Raw genomic sequence first — 26,862 nt, 5'->3', positions numbered from 1 at the left:
AAGAGAGGAAAAGCATTGTGATGTCTTGCTATTGTTACGTACCCCGTAACTGGGTTGCCAAACCAGCAGAAATGGATCACTCAGTTGGAGTCTGGATTACTAGATCTAAGAAAGTTTTATTAAAGAAACAAGCAACACAGTAATCGAAAGGATAATAAATGCAACAGTTCAGCAATGATAAACACACATGTGCACAGAATTAAGATAACAGGATCAATCAAGCTCTATTGTTGTCTAGGGGTAAATGACCAATTTCAAAGTGACACAAAGTCCAGTTCAATTTAGTTCAGTTCGCAGTAATTGTTGCCATGGCGATGGACAATGTCGGGGGAAGGAGAGAGAGAACAAGAACGAATGATCATTCAAAACGGCTTCCACACACAGACCTGCGATATTGCTCACAAGCAGCTTTCGGGCGAGTCCTTTGTGATGTCACCTGAGGTCACCGACTGTGACCCCTCCTCCAGATGCGGTCGATCCTCTGCAGTGAACCTGGCACCCAAGCAAGGGTGGACACACACCGGGTTCCCGCTGATTGTACCTTTCCACCCTGTGCGTCTATGGCTTGGTTCCGCAACCAGCCTTCCAAAACGACTCCCGCCGACTTGCGGGGGGGGGGCACCGCTTCCAGGGTCTCGTTACCTCGTGGTGTCGTGTGTCTTGCCTTAGCGAACCTGTCCCTTTTTATCCCCCTGCTGGGGTATCGCCTGTCCATCACACTTCAAACAGTTCAGGGTTCAAAGGGGGAGCCGATCTTGACAATACCCAGACTGATGGCTCCTTCATTAACATCTCCAAATGCTGCTTCATTGTGTTCCTTATCTCTCTCTCCCTCCCCTGAGGACAGGTGGCAGACCAACTGCTGATGCCACTGGTGCTAGCCCAGGCCAGCAAACATCTTAATTTATGTGTATTCTTGTCACACTATAAATTCATAACAAAAGTAATGATCAACATAGTTAACTTGATCAAATGAATATTAATAGCAAATTTCTGAACCATCTATCAAAGTGCTGAATTGAATACCATGAAACGTCAAAGACCTTTGTCTGACAATTTTGCTTGTTTAATCCTGAATGCCACAAATAATATTTCATTGGAAAAATATATCAAAGTGTTATTGAGTCCAGCATTTTCAACTTCCCTCTTTGTACTCAACAGGCTATAATTTGAAAAATAATTTGTCAACTGCTTTGAATTAGAACCAGTTCTGTACAGGGCTGAAGAAATGGCAAATGAGGCTTGCAGAGCATGTGATTATGCGAGTGTAAATTAGACAGCAGCTTCCTTTTGATTCAAGGTGTGCTATTAAATGAGAAAATTGGTAAATTGTGGAATTATCTTATTCCACAGAACTTGCATGATGCTTACAGTACTTGCCATTGAAATGCATGCAACTTCCTACTTAGGAGGTGTTGGTTTTCCTATCCAACAGATCTCAAACAGTCAGAATGCACAACCGCTTCTTCCTCCCCATCTTCAATGTGGGTGCTGAGTCCATTGCTGTACACTCTGCTTACACATGATTGTACGGCCAAAGACCTGAGAAAGCACATTGTCAAGTTTGCCGATGACACAACAGTGGTGGGGGACCATCATCAACAACAATGAAATAGCTTACGGTGAAGAGTTGAAAGAGCTCGAGGCCTATTGCCAGGAAAATAACCTTTTCCTCAATGTCAACAAGATGAAGGAGATGGCTGTCAACTTCAGGAAGACCTATATATCTTGCACCCCTTTTCACATCGACGGTATAAGAGTGGAAACTGCGAGCAGTTTCAATCTCCTGGGCATGCATATCTCGCACAACCTTTCGTGGTCCCAGAACAAATCCTCCACAGTCAAGGAAGTGCACAATGCCTCTAGACTGAAGAGAGTACATCAATGCACATCAACACTCAGGAACTATGCACTTGAGAACATCCTAACATGCTGTATCACTGTATGGTACAGAAAATGCACTGCAGCGGACAAGAGGGCGCTAATTGAAACTGCCCAGTGCATCACCAGCACCATTCTACCAACTTTCGAGGACAAACAGTGTATACAGAAAGGTGCCAGAAAAAAAGCTAGCAACATCATGAAAGGTCCCACCCACTGTGCTTATGGACTCTTTGTTCCACTCCCATCTGGGAAGCATCCACACCAGGATCACTAGAGTCAGAAAACCCCCAAGCCATCAGACTGATCAACACCTCTAACAATTAACCCACCCCCACCACCACTACATCAGCGTGTCACTTTATGTACATACAGTCAGTCTACGTATATAACAATTATTGTACATTGTTTTATAGGATTGCTTTTATATTTACATTTATTACAGCTTTTGTGTTTTGTGTTTTTTACATTTGTGCTTCTTTAAATGCTGCATTCGACCTGGAGTAACAATCATTTCATTCTTGAATAAACTCTTCTGGGGCTTCCAGCCGCATACAAATATCAATTATAATGGATGTTTCAATGACAAAATCTGCCCTCTTCATCAGGGATAATGCCTGGGCATGTCCAGTTGTCTAGTCCGGTAGTATTTATAACCCCATAGTCCATCCATCCTGATTGGTTAGTTCTCATCCAATTAAGTTTCCTCTCTCCCACCTTGTTTACAGTTGAATTCCAGTTCCTACTTAGAACGAGAACATTGTCTTTGTTAAAGTTCTTTTCCTCTATTTCAATGGCTTCATTTACTAGGCGGTCCCAAAAGCCAGGTGTATGGCACAGTAGTTTTGTGACATCGAAGTCAATCCTATGGCCATCGCGAATGCAGTGTTCTGCTCCCCACTATTTCTCTGGCTATCCGTTTGGGTTATATAAATGGTTTAAACATGTTTTTGGTATGTGGAGGAGTTGAGGGCAAAAGCAGAAGCTGAGGCCTGGTTTGTGTTCCATTGCTGGACTCTGTGAATTTCATTATCAGTGCACGGCTCAGAAACCCTGGGCGTTATAAAAGTTTCACAGGAGTCCTGCGAGCTGACTTCTATTTTCGGAGGAAGGAGGGAAAGAGGAAAAGTTTGCAAGAATCAAACCTAGATTTACTGCCTTTTACCCTATATGGTAGTTAATAAATTTCAAAAAATGCGCTATGAAAAAGCACTAAGGTCAAAGATATTTTACAAAAGTTTATTTTGTTTTTCCTTCGTGTGGTATGTGCAGTCTTGTAGCATATTTGATGTTGTTTTAAATGGTACATCTTTGGCATCATTAGTAGGAGAGCTGGGATCTTTCTACTTATTTTTCCCCTTTTGATCTTGTTCTGAACCAGTGGTTCCCAAAGTAGGTGATATCATCATCCCCCCCCCCCCCCGCCACCTTCCACTCTGGGGGATGGTGGGTGGGGTGTTTATTGGGGGTGATAAAAATAAAGGGGGCAGTGAGGGGACGTTCAGTCGCAATGGGGGCAGCTGAGGATTACAAGCTTAATTCAAGAAGTAGCTTTGTAAGTAGAAATAGCGTTTAGAAGTAACTTTGAATCATCATGGTAGGTGCCAACTGGGATTGTTATATATCCATTCTTTGAGTACCACCTTTGAACATCCCTTCTGTCCCGGGAAAGAGTCAGTGTTATATGTGGTAGTAAGGGAGAGTGAGGAGAAGCAGAAACTCAAGAACTGCCCGATTCAGCTTGGCCTACTCCCTGCTGTTGCCACAACCTCATTCCACCCACCCATCGCCTACTCTGTACTTGAGACCAGCTTCTGAGCTGTTGAAGACCTGTAGATCTACTTTCTGTAGAAATTTCCATGTCCTGGTAGCTCTAAGTGGGAGGCAGGTTTTACTCTCGACAGAAGTTGTCCTGGCATTTTCTAATCTGGGAGTGTGTATTTGAACTGAGGAGTGATCAGTTAGAAAACAGGAAAAAAAGATTTTGGGGTGGGGGAGATTCCTGGAGTTTGACTGCAATACAGTGGCCTTACTGAAGATTGACACCACAATATGAAGGGAGTCCTTTAGCTGGTTATTACTATGGGGTGATAAAAATCTAGGTAGAGAAGTTAAACTCAGAATTGAGCTTTCCCAGAATGATCAATCCAGCTTGACGTTGAAATATTGGCAGATTCTGGATGTCTTTCAGTGATGAACCACGCAGCTTCATCAGTCAACAAATTTCCTCATTGCTTCCTCATCTCCAATGCTTCCGAATTGCATGCAATGTTTTCAAAGATCTGAGTTCCCCTTATCAACAGTTATTATTTTCGTAATGATTATTTGTCTAACATGATCTGTCTTCAACAAATTCATTGTCCTAGAACTCTACAGCATAAAAACAGACCCTTTGGCCCATCCAGTCCTTGCTGAACTGTTACTCTGCCTAGGCCCATTGACCAATACCTGGATCATAATCCCCCATTACCCTCCCATCCATATACCTCTCTTAAATGCTGCAATTGAATCTGCATCCACCACTTGTGCTGGCAGCTCATTCCACATTTGAGTGAAGAAGTTCACCCTTAAATATTTCACCTTTCACACTTAGCCTATGGCGAGGTAGGTTTACCGGTGTTATTTGCGGAAAGGAGGAAGTATGTGTGTGAGGCCAATTTTCTGTGCTTGGTGTCAGATGTGGGAGGTCCTGGAGTCTCCCAGCCTCCCGGATGGCTATATCTGCACCAGGTGTGTCAAGCTGCAGCTCCTAAGGGACCGAGTTAGGGAACTGGAGATGCAACTCGATCACCTTCACCTGGTCAGGGAGAGAGAGGAGGTGATAGAAAAGAGTTATAGGCAATGGTCACACCGGGGCCACGGGAGACAGACAAGTGGGTCACAGTCAGGAGGGGGAAGGGGAAGAGTCAGGTACTAGAGATTACCCCTGTGGCTGTACCCTTTGACAATAAGTACTCCTATTTGAGTACTGTTGGGGGGGACAGCCTGCCTGAGGGAAGCGACAGTGGCTGTGCCTGTGGCACAGAGTCTGGCCCTGTGGCTCAGAAAGGTAGGGAAAGGAAGAGGAAGGCAGTAGTGATAGGGGACTCTATAGTTAGGGGGTCAGACAGGCAATTCTGTGGACGCAGGAAAGAAATTTGGATGGTGGTTTGCCTCCCAGGTGCCAGGGTCCGGGATGTTTCAGATCGCGTCTAAGATATCCTGCAGTGGGAGGAAGAACAGCCAGAGGTCATGGTACATATTGGTACCAATGACATAGGTAGGAAAAGGGAAGAGGTCCTGAAAAAAGACTACAGGGAGTTAGGAAGGAAGTTGAGAAGCAGGACCGCAAAGGTAGTCATCTCAGTGAGAATAGGAATAGAATGAGGTGGAGGATAAATGTGTGGCTGAGGGATTGGAGCAGGGGGCAGGGATTCAGATTTCTGGATCATTGGGACATCGTTTGTGGCAGGTGTGACCTGTACAAAAAGGACGGGTTGCACTTGAATCCCAGGGGGACCAATATCCTGGCGGGGAGGTTTGCTGAGGATACTGGGGAGAGTTTAAACAAGAATTGTTGGGGGTGGGCACCGAACTGAAGAGACTGGGGAAGAGGAGGTTGGCTCACAAATAGAGAAAGCTTGTAGACAGTGGGAGAGGGAGGATAGGCAAGTGATAGAGAAGGGGCACACTCAGACAGATGGTTTGAGATGTGTATTTTAACGCAAGGAGTGTTGTGAACAAAGCAGATGAGCTTAGAGCATGGATTAGTACTTGGAGATATGATGTGGTGGCCATTACAGATGACTTGGATGGCTGAGGGACAGGAATGGTTACTTCAAGTGCCAGGTTTTAGATGTTTCAGAAAGGACAGGGAGTGAGACAAAAGAGGTGGAGCTGTTGATCAGAGATAGTGTCACGGCTGCAGAAAAGGTGGCTGCCATGGAGAGGTTGTCTACAGAGTCTCTGTGGGTGGAGGTTAGGAACAGGAAGGGGTCAATAACTTTACTGCAGCAGAATGAAAAGTTTGAGCATGAAGATAGTAAGAAAGAGGATGTGCTAGAGCTTTTGGAAAGCATCAAGTTAGATAAGTCGCCGGGACCGGATGAGATGTACCCCAGGCTACTGTGGGAGGCGAGGGAGGAGATTGCTGAGCCTCTGGCGATGATCTTTGCATCATCAATGGAGATGAGAGAGGTTCCGGAGGATTGGAGAGTTGTAGATGTTGTTCCTGTATTCAAGAAAGGGAGTAAACATAGCACAGGAAATTATAGACCAGTGAATCTTACCTCAGTGGTTGGTAAGTTGATGGAGAAGATCCTGAGAGGCAGGATTTATGAACATTTGGAGAGGTATAATATGATTAGGAGTAATCAGCATGGCTTTGTCAAGGGCAGGTTGTGCCTTACAAGCCTGAATGAATTTTTTGAGGATGTGACTAAACACATTGATGAAGGAAGAGCAGTAGATGTTGTGTCTATGAATTTCAGCAAGGCATTTGATAAGGGACCCCATGCAAAGCTTATTGAGAAAGTAAGGAGGCATGGGATCCAAGAGGACATTGCTTTGTGGATCCAGAACTGGCTTGCCCACAGAAGACAAAGAGTGGTTATAGACAAGTCATATTTTGCATGGAGGTCGGTCACCTGTGGAGTGCCTCAGGGATCTGTTCTTGGACCCTTACTCTTCGTGATTTTTATAAATGACCTGGATGAGGAAGTGGAGGGATGGGTTAGTAAGTTTGCTGATGACACAAAGGTTGGAGGTGTTGTGGATAGTATGGAGGGCTGTCAGAGGTTACAGCGGGACATTGATAGGATGCAAAACTGGGCTGAGAAGTGGCAAATGTTCAACCCAAATAAGTGTGAAGTGGTTCATTTTGGTAGATCAAATATGATGGCAGAATATAGTATTAATGGTAAGACTCTGTGGTTAAGAAGGCGTACAGTGTATTGGCCTTCATCAATTGTGGAATTGAATTTAGGAGCTGAGAGGTAATGTTGCAGCTATATAGGACCCTGCTCAGACCCCACTTGGTGTACTGTGCTCAGTTCTGGTTGCCTCGCTACAGGAAGGATGTGGAAGCCATAGAAAGGGTGCAGAGGATATTTACAAGGATGTTGCCTGGATTGGGGAGCATGCCTTATGAGAATAGGTTGAATGAACTCGGTCTTTTCTCCTTGGAGTGACGGAGGATGAGAGGTGACCTGATAGAGGTATATAAGATGATGACGGGCATTGATCATGTGGATAGTCAGAGGCTTTTTCCCAGGGCTGAAGTGGTTGCCACAGGAGGACACAGGTTTAAGGTGCTGAGGAGTAGGTACAGAGGAGATGTCAGGGGTGTGTTTTTTTTACTCAGAGAGTGGTGAGTGTGTGGAATGGGCTGTTGGCAGCAGTGGTGCAGGTGGATATGATAGGGTCTTTCAAGAGACTTTTGGATAGGTACATGGAGCTTAGAAAAATAGAGGGCTATGAGTAAGTCTAGTAATTTCTAAGGTAGGGACATGCTCGGCGCAACTTTGTGGGCCGAAGGGCCTGTATTGTGCTGTAGATTTTCTATGTTTCTAGGTTTCTATCTGTTAAAAGATAATGCTGTCATAGGGGCTATGAATTTTGTACGACAGGTTGAGTATCCCTTATCTAAAAAATCATAAGCCTTCAAAATCAGATTTTTAGAGTGCTGACATGGTATCACAAATGGAAAATTCCCACAAGGCGGTGGGCACGTCTCTACACACCACAGACCGTTCTGAGAAGTGACTTCATGTAGGTAATGAAAAGAAGTTAATGGAGAAATAGGAAAATATTTACATAAAGTGAAAAATGAAGATCTTGTTCTTGTATTGAAACAGTGGGTTCATCAGCGTCAGAGTGAACATGTGCTGATCACGAAAAAAGCGAAGATCTGTCACGATGACCTGAAAATTGAAGATAATTGTGAATATTCAAGAGGCTGGTGTCAGAAATTTAAGAAAAGGCACAACGTTAAGTTTTTAAAGACGTATGGTAATTTATTGAAAAATTTATTGAGTTTGCCAAGACTGTCATTGATGAAAATCTAACATGGTGAATGGCTTCATCAGTACATATGTGTGATGAATAAGTGTAACAAAGACTGCTTACTGATAGAACATAAATTCAGGTCAGAAGTTATGGCAATCCCAAACTATCTCATTATATTTTCCAAAATGCAAAAAAATCTGGTACGGTTCCAGCCCAAAGCATTTTAGATTGGGGGTACTCAACTTGTAGGTGAAACACACATTGATCTCCTAGACCGAGTACATTTCATGCATTGAATTCATAGCAATATAATTGGACAATGATGAATTGGAGAGCCATTTTTTATCATCTTAAAACAATAACTGCATCCATTGGGGACAGAGGTACAGTGTGGGAAAATTTGTTGATTGACAAAGCTGTTTGTAGTTTATTATGTTATCCAAATTTTATGGTTTGAAGTCAAAACGATATATTTATAAGGTGGAATTTCTTTGTTTTTATTGCTCTTTCATACCAGAAAGTAAGGACATCATATCTCCTACTAGCTGCTGTGATCATATATTCCCAATAAAGTGGATGTGAACATAGGAGCAGGTGTAGGTCACTTGATCAAAGCTTCTTAGGATTGTCCTGTCATTTTAATATATATGTGGCTAATCTGCCCCAGGGCGCATCCCCTTCCCTTCTGTGTCAATTCTCTATAGCCCTCAATTCCATGATTTTTCAAAAACAATATACTTCCTCTTTTTTAAAAAAATAAAGTAATCTAGCTCATTTGCATTTAAACTATCTATTGCCTCAACTCTTTGCCTATTCTTAATTTTTCTAAATTTAAGAACAAAGTATTTGCAGTGGATTATTTTGAAAATTTTTGCGGAAAAATGATCAAAAGAACTTTAGCAATCAACATTGTTCACAGAAAGATCTGTTACACAGATTGGAATAAGGTGCACGTGCTGCCAGAAGCTTTGATCATTATTTCCATCATTAAGGAGAGGAAATGCATTTAGTCAAACTAATGCAAAGAGAGGGGGAAAAAACCTTGTCAGAAATTAGTTTCAGAAGTCAAGAAACATTCTTTGTTTTCCAAGAAAGAATATTCTGAAAAGCAAGAGGAAGTTCTCGTCCAACATTTTTTTTTTGGCACAATTCTGTTCAGTTTGTTATTTTTTTCCAAGCTTTTTATTTTAAATCAAAGCTATGTTGGGTGGGGAAAAAAATCAGTCTACAATACTGTGCAAACATCTTGGACACATATACAGTGCCTATAAAAAGTATTCACCTGCTTGGGAGTTTTCATGTTTTATCGTTTTAGTGAATTTAATTTGGCTTTTTTTGACACTAATCAACAGAAAAAGACTCTTCTGTGTCAAAGTGATCTGTAATAATTGCAAACATAAAACAAAATAATTGATTGCATAAGTATTCACCCCAACCCTTTAATATGACACACAAAATTATCACTGGTTCAGCCAATTGGTTTTAGAAGACACACAATTCATTAAATGGAGATCTGATTTTTGTAGACCGGTGTGCATTGTTTCAGTTAACTGTGGTAAATGTACACCTGTATCTGGAAGGTCCGGATGCTGGTGAGTCAGCATCCTGGCAAAAAATACACCATGAAGACAAGAACACTCCAAGCAACTCTGCTAGAAGCTTATTGAAAAGCACAAGACAGGAGATCAATAAAAGAAAATCTCCAAGTCACTGAATATCCCTTGGAGGACAGTTAAATCAGTCATCAAGAAATGGGAAGAATCTGCCTAGAGCAGGCCATCCTCCGAAACTGAGTGACCATGCAAGAAGTGGACCAGTGAAGGAGGCCACCAAGAGACATAGGACGACCCTGGAGGAGTTGCAAGCTTCATTGTCTGAGATGGGACAGACTGCGCATACATCAACTATCATTTGGATACTTCACCAGTCGCAACTTTATGGGAGAGTGGCAGAGAGAAAGGCACTTTTGGGGAAAAAAAACTCCTATGAAATCTCAGCTAGAGTTTGCCAGCAGGCACGTGGGAGACTTTGAAGTCAGCTGAAAGAAGGTTCTGCGGTCTGATGAAACCAAAATCAAGCTTTTTGGCTATCAGACTAAACACTATGTTTGGCATAAGCCAAACACCACACATAATCAAAAACGCACCATCCCTACCATGAAGCATGGTGGTGGCTGCATCATGTTGTGGGGATACGTCACTGCAGCAGACCCTGGAAGGCTTGTGAAGGTAGAGGGTAAAACGAATGCAGCAAAATAAGGGAAATCCTGGAGGAAAACTTGATGCAGTCTGCAAGAGAATTGCATCTTGGGAGAAGATTTGTTTTCCAGCAAGACAATGACACCGAGCATAAAGCCAAAGCTACACAGGAATGGCTTAAAAACAAGAAAAATAATGACCTGGAGTGACAAAGGCAGGGTCCAGAACTCAATCCAATTGAGAATTTGCAGCAGGACTTGAAAAGGGCTGTTGACTCACAATTCCAATGCAATCTGACAGAACTTGAGCAGTTTTGTAATGAAGAATGGGGGAAAAATTGCTGTGCCCTGATGACTTGAAGGGGGCGTTGCATTCTGTGCAAAATGCTCAAATGCCAGGCTCTTTGAGCTGCTAGATGCATTTATTTGTACTTCAATGAAATATATGGAGTCATAAAATTACTGCTTACTTGGACAATTCATATCAAAAATGTCTTGGAGTTACTGAATTTAGAAAGATGTTAAATCTTCAGGATATTTCTGTTTGCCGCTGTAAAAACAAGAAGTGTTGTATGTGGTTTATGCTTTAGTTGTCTTCTGTCAATGGTGCTGATGAATGTGCCTTAAATTTAATTGTGAACAGTCTGTAATGTCAAGTGGTAATAAAACATTTCTCACTGAGAATTGACAGGATGATCCGACATCTATGAAAAGTGTTTCCTTTCCCTCCTTTACATTATAGACTCATTCTCTTATTAATTGTTGGCCCTTGGGGAAGTGTTAGTTGTCTATTTTACTTTGCTGTGGATTGCTTTTAATTGTGGAATGTGTCTAATGCTGGGAATGCTTACCTTTTTGTTGTTCTATTGACTTGGATGGGGACTGCACAAGTGACATTTTGCAAACTTTAAAGAGACAAATAGAATCAGAGGTTGGTGATATGGCCTGTCAACATTCCTTGCCATTAGGTGAGAATATGACTGATCTTCAACTTGGGATTCAGTTTCATTCTCGTTGACCCCCACATTGCTTGCCTTCAAAAATCTACATGTCTCTGCCATGAATAAAGTTGGCATTAAACATCCACAGTTGCTTTGGGGGAATCTAATTCCAAAAGTGCGCAACTCTCTTGTGTTTGAAAAAACACGCAAACATATGAACCGGTCAAGATGGCGCCTGCACACACAGCTCCTTTTGGCCAACATCTGGATAGATCATGAAACCATATATTGCACTCCTTTTATGTCTTTTACATTTGTTGTTCCTCTTGAATGTGATTCAGGAACTGTTGGAGCCTGTGATTTGCAGTTGGGAGATTATTTGGGTATTTCAGCACTCTGCAATCTCCGCAAGGCAGTGTGCACGAACCTTATGGCGAGAAGTCTGCGAGCCGATGTTTGACTCCATTTCGCAGATTAAAATTTCAAGGGACATTGAAACATTGAGGCAAATGCGGAAGGTGAGCACCGGCTGCCTACCTTTTGATCCCTGGTGGGATTGTTCTGCTGCCAGAGAGGGGAGACTGCATTTGGATCACTGGTGGGATCACTCTGCTACGGTGAGGGGAGACCGCCTTTGATCGCTGGGGGATCGCTCTGCTACAGAGAGGGGAGACTGCTTTTGGATCATTGGTGGGATTGCTCTGCTATGGAGAAGGGAGACTGCCTTTGGATCACTGGTGGGATCACTCTGCTGTGGAGAGGGGAGACCACCTTTGATCACTGGGGAATCGCTCTGCTGCTGGAGAAGGGAGACTGCCTTTGGATTATTGGTGGGATTGCTCTGCTATGGAGAAGGGAGACTGCCTTTGATCGTTGGTGGGATTGCTTTGCTACGGAGAGGGGAGACTGCCTTTGGATCATTGGTGGGATTGCTCTGCTATGGAGAGGGGAGACTGCCTTTGATCGCTAGTGGGATTGCTGTGCTGTGGAGAGGGGAGACTGCCTTTGGATCATTGGTGGGATTGCTCTGCTACAGAGAGGGGAGACTGCCTTTGATCGCTGGTGGGATTGCTCTGCTATGGAGAGGGGAGACTGCCTTTGACCACTGGGGGATCACTCACTGATGGAGAGGAAAAGGCCTGTCACTATGGCCAGAGAGAGTTACCCAGGTTTTCTGCATTTTGGCTATAGATGTGGACTATAGACTTTTTTTTCAGTCTTATAGTTTTTGTTATATTCCGTGTTTTTCGCCCAATCTTTCTCATTTATCTACTTATTTAGCGATGCAGTGTGGAACAGGCTCTTCCAACCCAGTGAGACCCACTGCCCGGCAACCCACCTGTTTAACACTCGTTTAATCACAGGACAACTTACTATGACCAATCAACCTACCAACCAGTATGTCTGTGGATTGTGGGAGGAAATCGGAGCACCCAGAGGAAACACGCACACTCATGGGGGAAACATAGGAGCTGCTTACAGACAACGCTAGAATTGAACTCTGAACTCCTGATCGCCCCGAGCTGTAATAGTGTTGTGCTAACCATTTCAAGGATTGGCCAATTGGAGGGATAGTCTTGGGAAAGGGTGGCAATGGCAGAAAGGTTTGTAAGTGACTGATATAGTTTAGGCTGGAAAATTGGTATGCTAAAAGCAAGCTGCCCACCTAAACCTAAACTTTGAAATTGCTTTACTGCATTGTGACATAAAAGCATTGTTGGGTAATACTAACATTTAATTTTAAAGTCTTATAAGCAACATAATCTTCAATCTTGAGATCTATAGATCACCATGGTTAGAATTCCCTGTTCTATTGCAGCAATCTGATGCAAGTCACTAGAAATGACTATACTTAGCCTCGTATCTGAGATCTGTGCAGCTATCAGAATACAAACTGTACACTTCCAGCTACCACTGCTTTCATCATTAATATTGAACTGATGAGTTGAACAGCACTCTACCAGTGCTGGAAGGACTGAGAATGCTGGAAACACTTAGTGGGTGAAGCAAGGGTCTTTGATCTGTAATGTTAACACATGTTTGTCCTTCTACAGTTGCAGCTAGCACTTCTGTTTTTATCTATTATTAGTAAAAATAATATCCACAGGAGGCAGGGGGCTCTGGCCAGGAAGTCTAATCTGTACTAAATTAGTGGGTTTTTTTTCTTGCAATACAGTACAAATGAAGCCTGATTGAGAGCATTATAAATTCTGCAATTCCAGCAAATCCCTTTGTTTATCTGGTCCACTGCTTTGGGCTGAAGGAAAAACCTGTTTAGGGAGATCATTTAAGGTTCGTAATGCAACCGAGCAGTAAACAGTGAGATTTGGTAGATGATAGCACCAGCATCCTGGAGTGATCCTAAGGCTAGGAATCTGAGTGGTTCTATCATTGACTTCATCCAGGCATGTGTAGGGACTATATCTGAGGCTGCAGGAGGACAACAGATAAGATGAGACCTTGTTTAAATAGTGCTATTTCAAGGGAACAGGAATGATGAAAAGCTACTTGTTCTCTAAGTTAGAACAGTAACTTTTTAGATGGAAAATGGTCTCCAGTGGAAAATCTGACCCTACTTACTAGGTGGACCTATGTGAAGTTATTTTCAATCTATTCTGTATCTATTTTGGTAACGAGAGAGAATATTAAGCGTGAGATTTCTAAGCAGAGGAGCTCATTATCACAGATGAAGTGAACAGCTGATAGAGCAAGGCCAGGAGTTGCCAATCCAATTTATAACTTAGTTTGCCAAGTGCAATACAATTTCTAATTCTTGTGAACTTTCTAAACATTACTTTTTTAGCCATAATTTACTCTTGGTCATGTGAGTTACATGAACAATTTACAGATTATTTTACAGCCAGACTGGTTACTATGTATCTGAAAATATCATCAGTTTGTTGGTTTCCCTTAATCAGATGAAGGCTGTAAAACTGCAACCAGTTGACGTATGCATAGTCATTGACAGGAATATCATGACTTTCATGATAAACTCACACCTTGGAATTTCTATGTGAGTGTAATCCATTTCACTCTGTAATCCCAATAAAATATGCTTGTGAGATGCAAAAAAACTTAATCAAGGTCATTGTTTGTTAAATATATTTTCGCCAGGCTGCAGCAGGGTTTTGCAGCATTGACATTTGACTTGAGGATTTTGTTTTCTCTGTTTTTCCAGGGTATGGCATTTACTCTTGAAGAACGGCTGCAGCTTGGAATTCATGGCCTGCTCCCACCGTGCTTTTTAACTCCAGAAGTACAGGTTCTCCGTGTCCTTAAAAGCTATGAGACCAAAACCAATGATCTTGACAAGTATGTTTTTAAAAAATCTTCAAATTTATCAGACATATGACAGATGTACAACTGGGGTGATCTTGGTTTTCATTTGCATTTTCTTTTTGAAGAACAATTTTGAATACAGGAACTCCTCAACTCACACTCTAATTGGCCAGCTTCTTCCTCGGAGCCAGGACTGGGGGGAGGGGGGAGAAAAAATCAGCCAGCTAGCATACGTTCAGTGAGAGCCAGGAATTTGAGAGAACAAATTTTCAGATCATTTTGTTTTACTTTAGTTTGAGAATATGCAGATTAACCTGGGAAAAAATTAAATACAGTGGGTTCTGGTTAATTGGGCCATCGCATCAAATTACATAGAACTACTCCTGAAGAAGAAAATCTTATCAAGAAAATAGCTGGGTTCCTTTCATTCATTCAGGACACTATGCCAATTAATTGAGGCAGGAGACTTGCATTCGTCGACAGCATTGTATGAGGGCAGTCCATTATCTGCATTAGGCGTCTGCGCTGATTTTGTTCATTTATAGTCAAGGAACGTGACATGCATAAATTCCTCCTTCGATAAATATTAGGAACAATTACACAGCTTTATAGTACTGCAGTAGTATTGGTAGTGTTCTAATTTGTTCTGTGTTAAATTTAAATACATAATTTGTTACTGTCTTTTTTATACCTTTTTAACTATTTCCATGAAACTTCAGTTAATTGAGGTAGCTGCTTAATTGGGTCAATAGGGTCTTGATGTGTCCCAATTAACCGGAGTCCACTGTGTTCCCTTATGAAGCAAATCGGCCATTGTCCATGTTGCACCTTTTAATCCTGCAAAATGTCACAAAAAAAATTCAGAGCAAACCTTGAAGTTCAAGTGGAGATTCCAGAGCAGGTGACTAAAATCTTAGCAAAACAGACGTTCTCTAATTGAAAACCTTTAAAAGGTGATTTAGGAGATATGTACTGTTCAATGGAATTGTGTGTTTAGATTTTTAAAAGAAGTAATGTACTATAGAAAATGAAATGAAGTCAGATTCATAGGATGAATCTTGGTTGTTTCTGATCAGAAAATTTTCAGCGCTACCTTTTTAATTTGCGAAAACTTTTAATTTGTTCACCTATGCAGGTATATTATCCTTATGACTCTCCAGGATCGGAATGAGAAGCTTTTCTATAGAGTACTTACTTCCAATATTGAAAGATTTATGCCAATTATCTATACCCCCACTGTGGGCCTGGCATGTCAGCAGTACGGCCTTGCCTTTAGAAGGCCAAGGTGAGTTGATATTTATGTTTCACTAAGTTCATCCCCCAAAAAATTTATAATGGGAAATACAGCAAATTTAATTGTGACCAACTAAATTCAGTATAAGAACTAAATTGCAGAAATTTTAATATTAAGTTGCTTTCAATGCCCCCATTACTTTCAAGTGCAACTACCCCTCTAGAACCTTGACCAATTAACTATTCCTCTATCCAGCTTGGAAACTGATTACTGAATCAAAAAGCTGTTTCACTGTAAAGGCCACTGCAGGTAATTCCAAAGCTGCCCCTTCTCTGGTTTGATGTGTTGTCCATTCCCAGCTGTACTTTTGGTTTTATAGCCAAGTAGGTCAGTCCTACTGATTTTCGTCAAAGATAGTTACCTTGGTTCATGTTGGACTGGGACAACTATCCTAAATGTAAATCCATTGAAACTGGTATCCTAGATGGAGTTTTAACCTTTTTAAGTAATGGGGACTCTCTGCAGCTTCTTGCATTTGTAATTTTCTTCCCAAGTTGAGAAATAATTTTCTTCTTAAATTGTATTGTGAAGAAGGGTTAAACCATGAGCTACAAAATGTGAAAACCAGAATACATCCACTGCCGTCCTGACAGTTCCAACAAATTGTACACTTAATCAGAATCAAGTTTAATATCACTGGCATATGTAATGAAATTTGTTGTTTTGGGACAGCAGCACATTGCAATACATAATAATAAAAAACTACAAATTACAATAAGAAATGTATATTTAAATTTAGTAAGTAGTGCAAAGGGCAAAAAAAAAGTTAGTGTTCGTGGGTTCATTGTCCTTTCAAAAATCTGATGGCACTGGGGAGGAAGCTATTCCTGTAATGTTGAGTGTGTGTCTTCAGGCTCCTGTACCACCTCCTTCACTGTAGCAGTGAGAAGAGGGCAGGTCCTGGGTGATGGGTTCCTTAATGCTGGGCACCTGCTTTTTGGGGCATCGTCTTTTGAAGGTGTCTTCAGTGCTGGGGAGGCTCGTGCCCATGATGTAGCTGGCTGAGTTTCCAACTTTCTGCAGCCTCTTCCAACCCTGTGTAGTGGCCCCTCTGTACCAGATTATGATGCAACAAGTTAGAATGCTCTCCACAGTACACATGTTGAAATGCGTGAGTGTGTTTGGTGTCATACCAATTCTCCTCAAACTCCTAATGAAATATAGCTGCTGTCGTGCCTTCTTTGTAATTGCATCAATGTTTTGGACCCAGGATAGATCTTCAGAGATGATGACACCCAGGAACTTGAAACTGCTCACACTTTGCATTGCTGATCCCTCAATGAGAACTGATGTGTGTTCCTTCGAATTTCCCTTCCTGAAGTCCACAATCAATTCTTTGGTCTTACTGACGTTGAATGTAAGGTTGTTGCAACACCACTCAACCAGCTGGTCTGTCTCGCTCCTGTACAACTCCTTGTCACCATATGAAATTCTGCCAACAATAGATGTATCATCAGTATATCTATAGATGGTGTTTGAGCTGTGCCTAGCCACACAGTCCTGGGTCTGGAGACAGTAGAGCAGTGGGCTAAGCACACATCCTTGATTGTCAGCAAAGAGATGTTATTTTTGATCCACACTGACTGTGGTCTCCTGGTGAGGAAGTTAAAGATCCAGTTGCACAAGGAGGTGTAGAGGCCCAAGTTTTGGAGCTTGTTAATTAGAACTGAGGGTATGATTGTGTTGAACACTAAGCTGTAATCAATAAACTACAGCCTAATGTAGATATTGCTGTTGTCCAGGTTATCCAAGGCTGAGTGGAGGCCAGTGAGATTGCATCTGTTGTATGCCTATTGTGATGTTAGACAAATTCCAGGTCCTTGCTTAGGCAGGGGTTGACTCTAGCCATGACCAACCTCTTAAAGCACTTCACAGATGAGTGCAACTGGATTATAGTTGTTGAGGTAGTTCACCCTGCTGTTCTTGGGCATTGCTATGATTGTTGCATATTTGAAGCAGGTGAGAACTTCTGTCTACAGCAGTGAGAGATCGAAGGTGTCCTTGAGCACTTCTGCCAGTTAGCCAGCATGGGTTTTCAGTGCCTGGCCAGGTACATCATCAAGGCCCTGACACCTTGCAAGGGTTCACCCTCTTGCAAGCTGTTCTGCAGTCAGCCTCCGAGACCAAGATCACAGAGTAACCAGATGTTGCAGGGATTCACACAGGTGTAGTTTTATTCTCCCTTTCAAAGTGTACTTAAAAGACATTGAGCTTGTCTGGGAGTGAAGCATCACAGCTGTTCATGTTGTTAGGTTTCGCCTTGTAGGAAGTAATTGCATGCAAACCCTCCCAGAGCTGATATGTATCTGATTCCATCTCTAACTTAAATCGGAATTGTTTTCTTGCCTTTAAAATAGCTTTTGGTAGGTTGTACCTTGACTTCTTGTATAGCTCCAAATCACTGGTCTTGAATGCCACAGATACAGTCCTTTGCAAACGACTAATCTCCTGGTTCATCTATGACTTTTGGTTTGGGTATGTCCAGTATGTTCGCAAAGGCACACATTCAGCAACCCAGATCTTTATGAAGTTGGTGACAACTGTGGCATTTTCATTCAGATTTGAAAGTGAGTCCCTGAACATTGCCCAATGCACTGAAGCAAAGCAGTCCTGTAAGCACTGATCTGCCTCCCTTGACCGTGCCTTCTTGGCCCTCGCCACTGGTGCTGTGGTCTTTAGTCTCTGCCTATATGCTGGGAGTAGCACGGCCAGGTGATCAGACTTTCCAAAGTACGAGCATGGGATGGCACAGTGAGCGTTCTTGACGGTGGTATAACAATGGCCAAGTGTGTTATCTTCAGCACTCACATAAAGGCACTAAGCTTGTTGTAACCTGTTAGGACTATTAATGTGCAAAGTGAATAACCTTCTAATGGCAAGATCTATGTTGTAAAATTCCACTCAGTCTCTCTTGAAAGAAATATATTGGGCTGATTTGATCAGACCCAAAAATTCAAGTGTCCCAGACATGATAATAAGTGAACAAGCACAACAAAGTAACTTGAGCCTAATTTATTACTGTATCATAAAATAGAAAACATAAATAAACCACACAAAATACAACGTAGCAAGTCACAGAGATTTCCACAAAGCTTTTAGGGATCACGATTCTTAGTCACCAATTGATTGTCTCTGGTGTTGGGGGTTTTCCAAATTCCAACTCACTCATGGAACTACAGCTGGGTCATAGTTTCCAGTTCAGGTAGGGTCAAAAGAAAGCAGGTGGAAGTAAAGTATCTTATTCTGGTTGGAAATAAAAATTACAAATTTAAAAAAAAATCTTTCTGCCATTTCTTTCTTCTTCCTTTTGTTTTGAAATAATTACTTTTCTTTTTTGCTTTTCTTTCTGGGTGTAATGGGACATTTTCTTTCCAATGTCATTATTGTGTGCAGTTATTGACCACACCTGGAGTATTGTGTGCAGTTTTGGTCCCCTAATCTGAGGAAAGACATCCTTGCCATAGAGAGGATACAAAGAAGGTTCACCAGATTGATTCCTGGGATGGCAGGATTTTCATATGATGAAAGACTAGATGAACTAGGCTTATACTCTCTGGAATTTAGAAGATTGAGGGGGGATCTGATTGAAACGTATAAAATTCTAAAGGGATTGGACAGGCTAGATACAGGAAGATTGTTCCCGATGTTGGGGAAGTCCAGAACAAGGGGTCACAGTCTGAGGATAAAGGGGAAGCCTTTTAGGACCAAGATGAGGAAAAACTTCTTCACACGGACAGTGGTGAATCTGTGGAATTCTGTGCCACAGGAAACAGTTGAGGCCAGTTCATTGGCTATATTTAAGAGGGAGTTAGATATGGCCCTTGTGGCTAAAGGGATCAGGGGGTATGGAGAGAAGGCAGGTACAGGGTTCTGAGTTGGATGATCAGCCATGATCATATTGAATGGCGGTGCAGGCTCGAAGGGCCGAATGGCCTACTGCACCTATTTTCTATGTTTCTATTATTTCCTTCCTTCATATTTCATTGGCTAAGGAAATGCACCAGTATCCTAGAATGACCCATTTCAGCAAATATTGGGTCACTGTTACCTTTTGCCCTTTTGAACAAGGGCAGGCTTTTGCTCAGTCATTTACATTGTGTAGTCATCCCCTACAATTGGCCTACTGTGTATGGAGTGCATTGCTTAATTCTATCAGCTTTTAAACTATGCAAGGTTTCATCTGAATATCTTGCACGTACTACGAAGCGTGGGTTTAAATGTTCCAGTGACAGATTTAAGTACAACAATGAGCTCTTGATGCTTGCAAACAAAGTGGAGCACCAGTAATGCCAGCTGTTAGAGTTTAGGTGGGTCCACATTTACGTATATTGCACTATAGGAATGCAAAGGGCCTGACTTCAGCACTCACTTCGGCCTTTTTATTATTCAATACTTAATTTATATAAGTACAATGCCAGCATACAGAATGATTTCATTTAAATGTTTCCTCTTTTTAAAATGGAGAACTCCAGTGATGCCATCTAGCAAAGATAATGTACCTTTAACAGTCATAACCTATAATTCTAAGGTTTTATTTTGTTGATTATAGCAATATCCGCCCATTCCTGGCACCAAAGTTGATGCTCTAGTGCAAGGGTTCCTAACCTGGGGTCCATGGACCCCTCAGTTAATGGTAGTGGTCTATGACACAGCCCTCGGTTAATGGTAGTGGTCGACGACAGGGTTCCCCAACCTTATTTGCATTGCGGACCGGCTGACTGGGGTGGGGTGGGGGGCGGTGGAGGGCAGGGTTGCCAACGGACAAGAGTAACAGTCAAATATGTTGGGTTTGCCCCAGAAAGACTACAATGACCTTGAAGCCTTGCGCGGGCACCAGTGCGCATGCGTGTACCTGCCGATTTCTTTTCCTGCAAATCATTTTTGGCAATTCTGTTCGGGGGGGGTAAGGGTGGTGTTAATCACGACCGGAATATCGGTGATAAGTGGCTAATACACTCAATTTCGTTTCTAAAAGGGTTTATCTAACGAATTTAATATTAAACACACAGCACATATTTTCCTTGCATGAATATAGTGATAAGTCAATTATCAGGGGAGGACAGGGGAGCTTGAAGTAAGTGTTGAACGAACTTCCCGTAGAAGTGGTAGAGGCAGGTTCATTTAAAGAAAAATTGGATAGGTATATGGACAGGGAAGGAATAGAGGTTTATGGGCTGAGTGCAGGTCGGTGGGACTAGGTGAGAGTAGCGTTCGGCACGGACTAGAAGGGCCGAGATCACCTATTTCTGTGCTGTATTTGTTATATGGTTATATAAGTCAATAGCGTCATAACGTTTTAAGTAACGTTTGGATATTAAATACACAGCACATATTTTTCCCATATGAACATATAAAATCATTGCAACACGCCAATATTGCTGAATCAGTGGGAGCTGTGGGTTGAATACTTGTTTTCCTGCAACAACACGGTCCTATCGAGGGGTGATACTCGAAGGGGGTTCCTTATGTCCAGTCTATTCCGCAATTTAGTTTTCGTTGCATTTATTGCAGAGGTATGTTGGAAATGGAAGCAACGTTTTCAGTGCTTTCGTGGCTATCTCAGGATATTTAGCCTTGACTTTGATCCAGAATGCCAGCAGAGATGTTATGTCAAACATACTTTTCAGCCCGCCGTCATTTGCAAGCTCGAGGAGTTGATCTCTTTCCGGCACTGACATAGATGATGTGTGTGTAATGACTGCGCATGTGTTCAAGCTCAGCAGTGGGCAGGACAGGGAATGAGGAAAGGCGCAGCTGACTCGTATCGTTTCCTCGCGGCCTGGTAGCACATACTTTGTGGTCTGGTGGTTGGGGACGGGGACCACTGGTCTATGACACAGCCCTCGGTTAATGGTAGTGGTCTACGACACAGCGCTCGGTTAATGGTAGTGGTCTACGACACAGCGCTCGGTTAATGGTAGTGATCTAAGACACAAAAAAGGTTGGGAACCCCTGCTCCCATGGAAGATTAAGGATCATTGGAAGTACTTAAAGATTTGTTATACAGGGAATTGAGGATCAAGCAGAGAAGAGGAGTTGAGTCTTGAGGCATGGTGGGCAGACTTCAAGCTCCAGGTGACCTACTCTGCTCGTGTGATCCTCTCTAGTGTTTGCACTTGGTTTGATGTCTCTGCCTAGAGTGTTGTCTGGTGTCTGGTCACTATTTCACTTGGGGCCCAGGCATGAGGAAGGTAGCAGTTGACTCAAGTCTGCACCTTGCCCGTTCTGCTGCAGTCTCAACAGCATCCCACCAAATCGTCATAATAAGCTGAGTGATAACATTTCTGGTTGTTCTGAATATCTGACCCAGCCCCTGCAGCCTCTACTACCCTTAATGAAAAGTTGGCATCCTATTCTAATGTCATATTTAGTTTCAGAGGAAAAATTGCCAATTTCCTCATCTAAAAGGAAGCATCATGTATGTCATGCACAAAGAAAAGGAGAGAAAAAAATAAATGAAACACTTAATGGAAAAACAGTCAAATACAGTGCCATTAACTTTTTTAAAATTTTGTTTCCTTAAATTTCTTCTCCACTATTCAAATCAATGAGGAAGTTCTCCATTTACCATGTCAGATCTGCTGAAGGACCTTTGATTAAATTATCCACCTTAGTTGGTGGATACATACCAAGAAAGATCACAGGACATATCAAAACTGACAAAGGTCTTCAATATAAACTTAATCTTTGACAGTAAAAACTTTTTAAAAATCCCACACAGCACCATTATATTGATAAAATGAATTATAAAATGTAATTGAATTATTTTAGGAAGTTGTGATTTTTTTTCCTATTTAGGAACAGAATTAGACCAATCAGTCCTTTGAGTCTGCTCCGCCATTCAATCATGGCTGATTGAATTTCCCTCTCACCTCCATTTCCTTTGATGCTCTTACTAATTAGTAACCTATCAAACTCTGTTTTAAATATACTCAATGATTTGACCTCCACAGCCACCTGTGGCATTGAATTCCAGTCACCACCGTCTATCTAAAGAAATTCCTCTTCATCCCTATCCTGAAGGGGTGTCCTTGTCGTTTGAGGTTGTGTCCTCTGGCCTTAGATTCTCCATCTCCTGGAAATTCCCTTGAGTTTCTGGATCACTGCTTTCAACAGAAAGGCACTTATGGTTAGATTGCTACATATATTAGCAAAAACCAGTGGTCTGTAGTCCTGTAATTAAAATAGTAAAACATCTGAGACAAATGTTCTTTCTTACACACTTGCAATGTTAAGTCAGCAAAAACAACAGTTATCCTGTACTTTTGAGAATCAGATTTATTACTGACAGAAGTTGTGAAATGTGTTTTGAGGCAGCAATGCAATGTAAAGACAAAAATTAATAAACTATAAAAATAGTGTAAACAAAACAAGAGAATAAGGGAGTGTTCATGGGTTCATGGACCGTTCAGAAATCTACTGGCAGAGGGGAAGAAGCTGTTCCTAAATCTTTGAATGTGGGTCTGAGGCTTGTGTATCTCCCCTGTGATGATCTCAATGAGAAGAGTGCACATCCCAGGTGGTGAGGAGCCTAAATGATGGATACTGCCTTCCTCTGAAGAATTACTTCCAGTGGCTGTCCTGACTCTATTTCATATGCAAAATACTGCTAAGCTTCAAGTTTTCAGTATCAGAACCCATAAGAATAAGCGATTGGAAACATTGGGCAACAGATTTCACTCTGGTTTGGGACACAGAAGTACTTAACCCATGAATGCATGTTCTTGTAACTTAGCTTCAATAAGCAATATTCAAATCTGTATTTCAGTTTCAAAATGTGTGGGAGCTTCTGTCAGTAGGCAGAAAACCACACACGAAGCATTAGCTGGGTATTCCGTGCTGTCTTTACGATTATCCTGTACTTGAGAAGCAAAGCTGCATGTGTGCCATTCAAGACAACGTCTTAAAATATATTATGTTAATTGCAAAATAGGGTCAAAGTATGGCTTTCTAATATAGCACATTAACATCCTGGAGTGTTTTTTTAAAATTGTTAAACTTTGCTGTTATTCTCTAAATGATACTGATGCATAAACAAGGATAGATGAGCAAATGCCAACCAGAGCCTAATTAGTTGTGACTTGGTAGGTCAGGCCACTTACAATTTAATTGTTTTTTATATATTAACTGGAATGGAAAACAGAAGCTAGCTCTTTTTCCCTTTTTAGAATAAATTATAGTTGTGATTAGGAGTAGAACTAATCTGTTTTACATTAGTGCTCATCTTCAAGCTCCTATTATGACAATTCCACTAAACAAGTTGTGAATAGCACTCAAGGTTTAATCCCAAAATTTTTCATTTGCTTTTATTGTTGCATACAGCAAACATTCTTATTCCTTTTCTTCCAGAGGACTGTTCATTACTATTCATGACAAGGGCCATATTGCTACAATGTTAAACTCTTGGCCTGAAGATGTTATAAAGGTAGGCTTATTTTCAGCATCTGCAAATCTATGTTGATTGTGACTATATGTGTGATGTTGAAGCATGACAATTAGAAAGTCAGGCAGGAAAAGAACATTGCACAGAATTTAATGTTTGCTTTCTTCATTTCTTGAGAGAGAAGTTTCACTGGTAGATCAAGTATTTATTGCCTCTCCCCATTTGCTCTTGAGAAGGTGGTGGTGATGATGACATAGAACATAAAAATCTACAGCACTTTATAGGCCCTTAAGCCCACAATGTTGTGCCAAGCATGTAACCTATGCTAGAAACTGCTTGGAATTTCCCTAGTGCATGGCCCTCTATTTTTCTAAGCTCCATGTACCTATCTAAAAGACTCTTAAAAGACCCTAATGCATCTGCTTCCACCACCATTGCCAGCAGTGCATTCTACGCACCCACCACTCTCTGTGTGGAAAAACTTGCTCGACGTCCCCTCAGTACCTATTTCCAAGCACCTTAAAACTATGCCTCCTCACGTTACCCATTTCAGCCCTGGGGAAAGGCCTCTGGCTATCCACCCCTCATCATCAGGTCACCTCTCATCCTTTGTCGCTCCAAGGAGAAAAAGCCAATCTCACTCAACCTGTTCTCATAAGGTACGCCCTCCAATCCAGGCAACATCCTTGTAAATCTCCTCTGCACTCTCTCTACAGTATCCACATCCTTCCTGTAGTGAGGTGACCAGAACTGACATACCATCTTAAACTGCTTCAGTCCTGCCAATGAATGTATTCCCACAATAATTTAGACATAGACCAGTACAGCACTGTACAGACCATTTGGCCCCTGATGCCAATTTATACTAAATGCTCCCCTATGTATCATCCATATCCCTGGGCCCGAAATGGCAACTGTTTATTCCCATTCATAAATGCTGCCTGACCTGCTGAGCTCCTTCAGCACATTGTGTGTATTGCTCTCAATTCCAGCATCCTCAGTCCCTCTTGTATCCATATCCCTTCATTCCCTTCTTATTCATGTGTCTCTCTAAGGACCTTTTAAACTCCACCAAACTATCTCCAATACTACTATCCCAGTCATCCACCATGCACTGTGACAGTCCTGATGATGGGTCTTGGCCCAAAACATTAACTATTTATTTCCCTCCTAAGGTATTGTCTGACTTGCTGAGTTTTTCCAGTATTTTGTGTATTGCTTAAGATTTCCAGTACCTGCACAATCTCTTGGTTTATGCTTTTGTCCTGAAAGGTTTGAACTTCCTGCTTGTTGTTGGAACTGCTCCTATCAGTGCAAATGGAGAGCAACCCAACATGCTCCTGACTTGTGCCTTGCTGATAGTGGATAAACTTTTGTGGTTTTGAGTTACTTATCACAGGATACCCAACCTCATACCTGTTCTTGTAGCTTTGGGTATTCAGATTTTTGCTTATTAGAGTTTTGATTAACCTTTAAATAAAACTCTATATGACAGATATTTAATACAGCTGAAATTCATGAAAAATCATAGTATTAATCCAACCAAGGACTGGGTTACAAATCCATAGCCGTAGCACATCTTTGTACTCTCAAAGCTGCCATCTGATACTTCCAGGGTTGTGGTGAAGGGAGCCATGTGGCCATGGAGGGGATAGTTAGAGTGCAGCAAGTGCTTAAGTAAGTGGACATTAGAGACACCAGCACAGTCCAGTGAAATAGGCATGGATCAGGAAGATGGTAAGAATACATGAGGTTAGATGGGGCTGGGGAGGAGATTGGGTAAATTGGGTTGGCAACAACGAAGAGTATGGGGTGATTGCCACATCAGGGGTAGGGAAGATGCATTTGGGATGTGACCACACAGTTGGGGACATGGGGGAGGTGGTTGGGTCTGGTGATGGGCACTGTTCCTTCTATATTTTTTTTTACTGCTGTACGAATCAACCATTATTCTGAGCAGAAAATGTTTACATGGCCTGACATCTGTATGGTATTTTAAATGACTTTTTTGTAATATGCATGCTATGAATATTTAGAATCAAAATTGAAAAATCCCATACTTTTAATTTTATTTGATAATTGAAAGGTATAATAAAATACAGTACATCAAAGAAAATCTTTCACATTTCATAAACCTTTTCTTCTCTGTCGTATGTAACAAGCAAATAAATTCATTGTCAATCACACTATTCAGATTGATTTCACACCCAGATGAAAAATGTGCCTTAATCCTCATTAGATCATCCAAATGTCCCACTTGTAATCTGTTTCTGGATTTACTTTTGAATAAATTCATAAGAATGAATCTCAGTTCATGGTCAGCATTGGAAGCTTGCAATATTCCAATGATATCAACAAGAATTGACAGTTCTTTTCTTTTTGTGTTACGTACCCCGTAACTGGGTTGCCAACCCAGCAGAAATGGACCACTTAGTTGAAGTCTGGTTTAACAGAAGCTAATAAAGTTTTATTAAAGAAATAAGTAACACAGTACTCTAATCATAAGGATATAAATGCAACAGGTTAGCGATGATAAAACACACGTACACAGAACTAGGGTAATAGGAATCAATCAAGCTCTATCGCAGTCTAGGGGTAAAATGATCAGTCTCAAGTGACGCAGAGTTCAGTTCAGCTTAGTACAGTTTGCAGTAATCGCCGTTGTGCTGTTGGAGAGAGAGAGAGAGAGATGCAAATTTTGATTCAAACAGACCTTTGATGTTCTTCGCAGTTAGCTTTCGGGCAGACCCTTTTTTTATGTCTTCTGTGGTCACCGACTGTGACCCCTCCGTTCCGGATACGACCGTTCTTCCGCGGTGAACCCGGCACCCAGGCAAGGGCAGACACACACACCAGGTTCCCACCGATCGTACCCTTTTCACCCTGTGCTTCTATGGTCGGT

General features: G+C 41.8%; 1 protein-coding gene across 1 annotated transcript in view; it reads left to right on the top strand.

The window, feature by feature from the left end:
* The window catches only part of LOC140200269 (NADP-dependent malic enzyme-like), a 163,517-nt gene that overhangs the window by 65,511 nt on the left and 71,144 nt on the right, over positions 1-26,862 (top strand). The window contains exons 2-4 of the mRNA XM_072263357.1: positions 14,183-14,316; positions 15,419-15,568; positions 23,927-24,002. Of these exons, the coding sequence (XP_072119458.1) occupies positions 14,183-14,316; positions 15,419-15,568; positions 23,927-24,002 (360 nt within the window). The remainder of the gene's footprint in view (positions 1-14,182; positions 14,317-15,418; positions 15,569-23,926; positions 24,003-26,862) is intronic.

This window comes from Mobula birostris, chromosome 7 (genome assembly GCF_030028105.1).
Source record: "Mobula birostris isolate sMobBir1 chromosome 7, sMobBir1.hap1, whole genome shotgun sequence".
Taxonomy (NCBI): Eukaryota; Metazoa; Chordata; class Chondrichthyes; order Myliobatiformes; family Myliobatidae; genus Mobula; species Mobula birostris.
The sequence above is the reverse complement of the archived record's forward strand: the minus strand, read 5'-3'. Positions and strand labels throughout refer to the sequence as shown.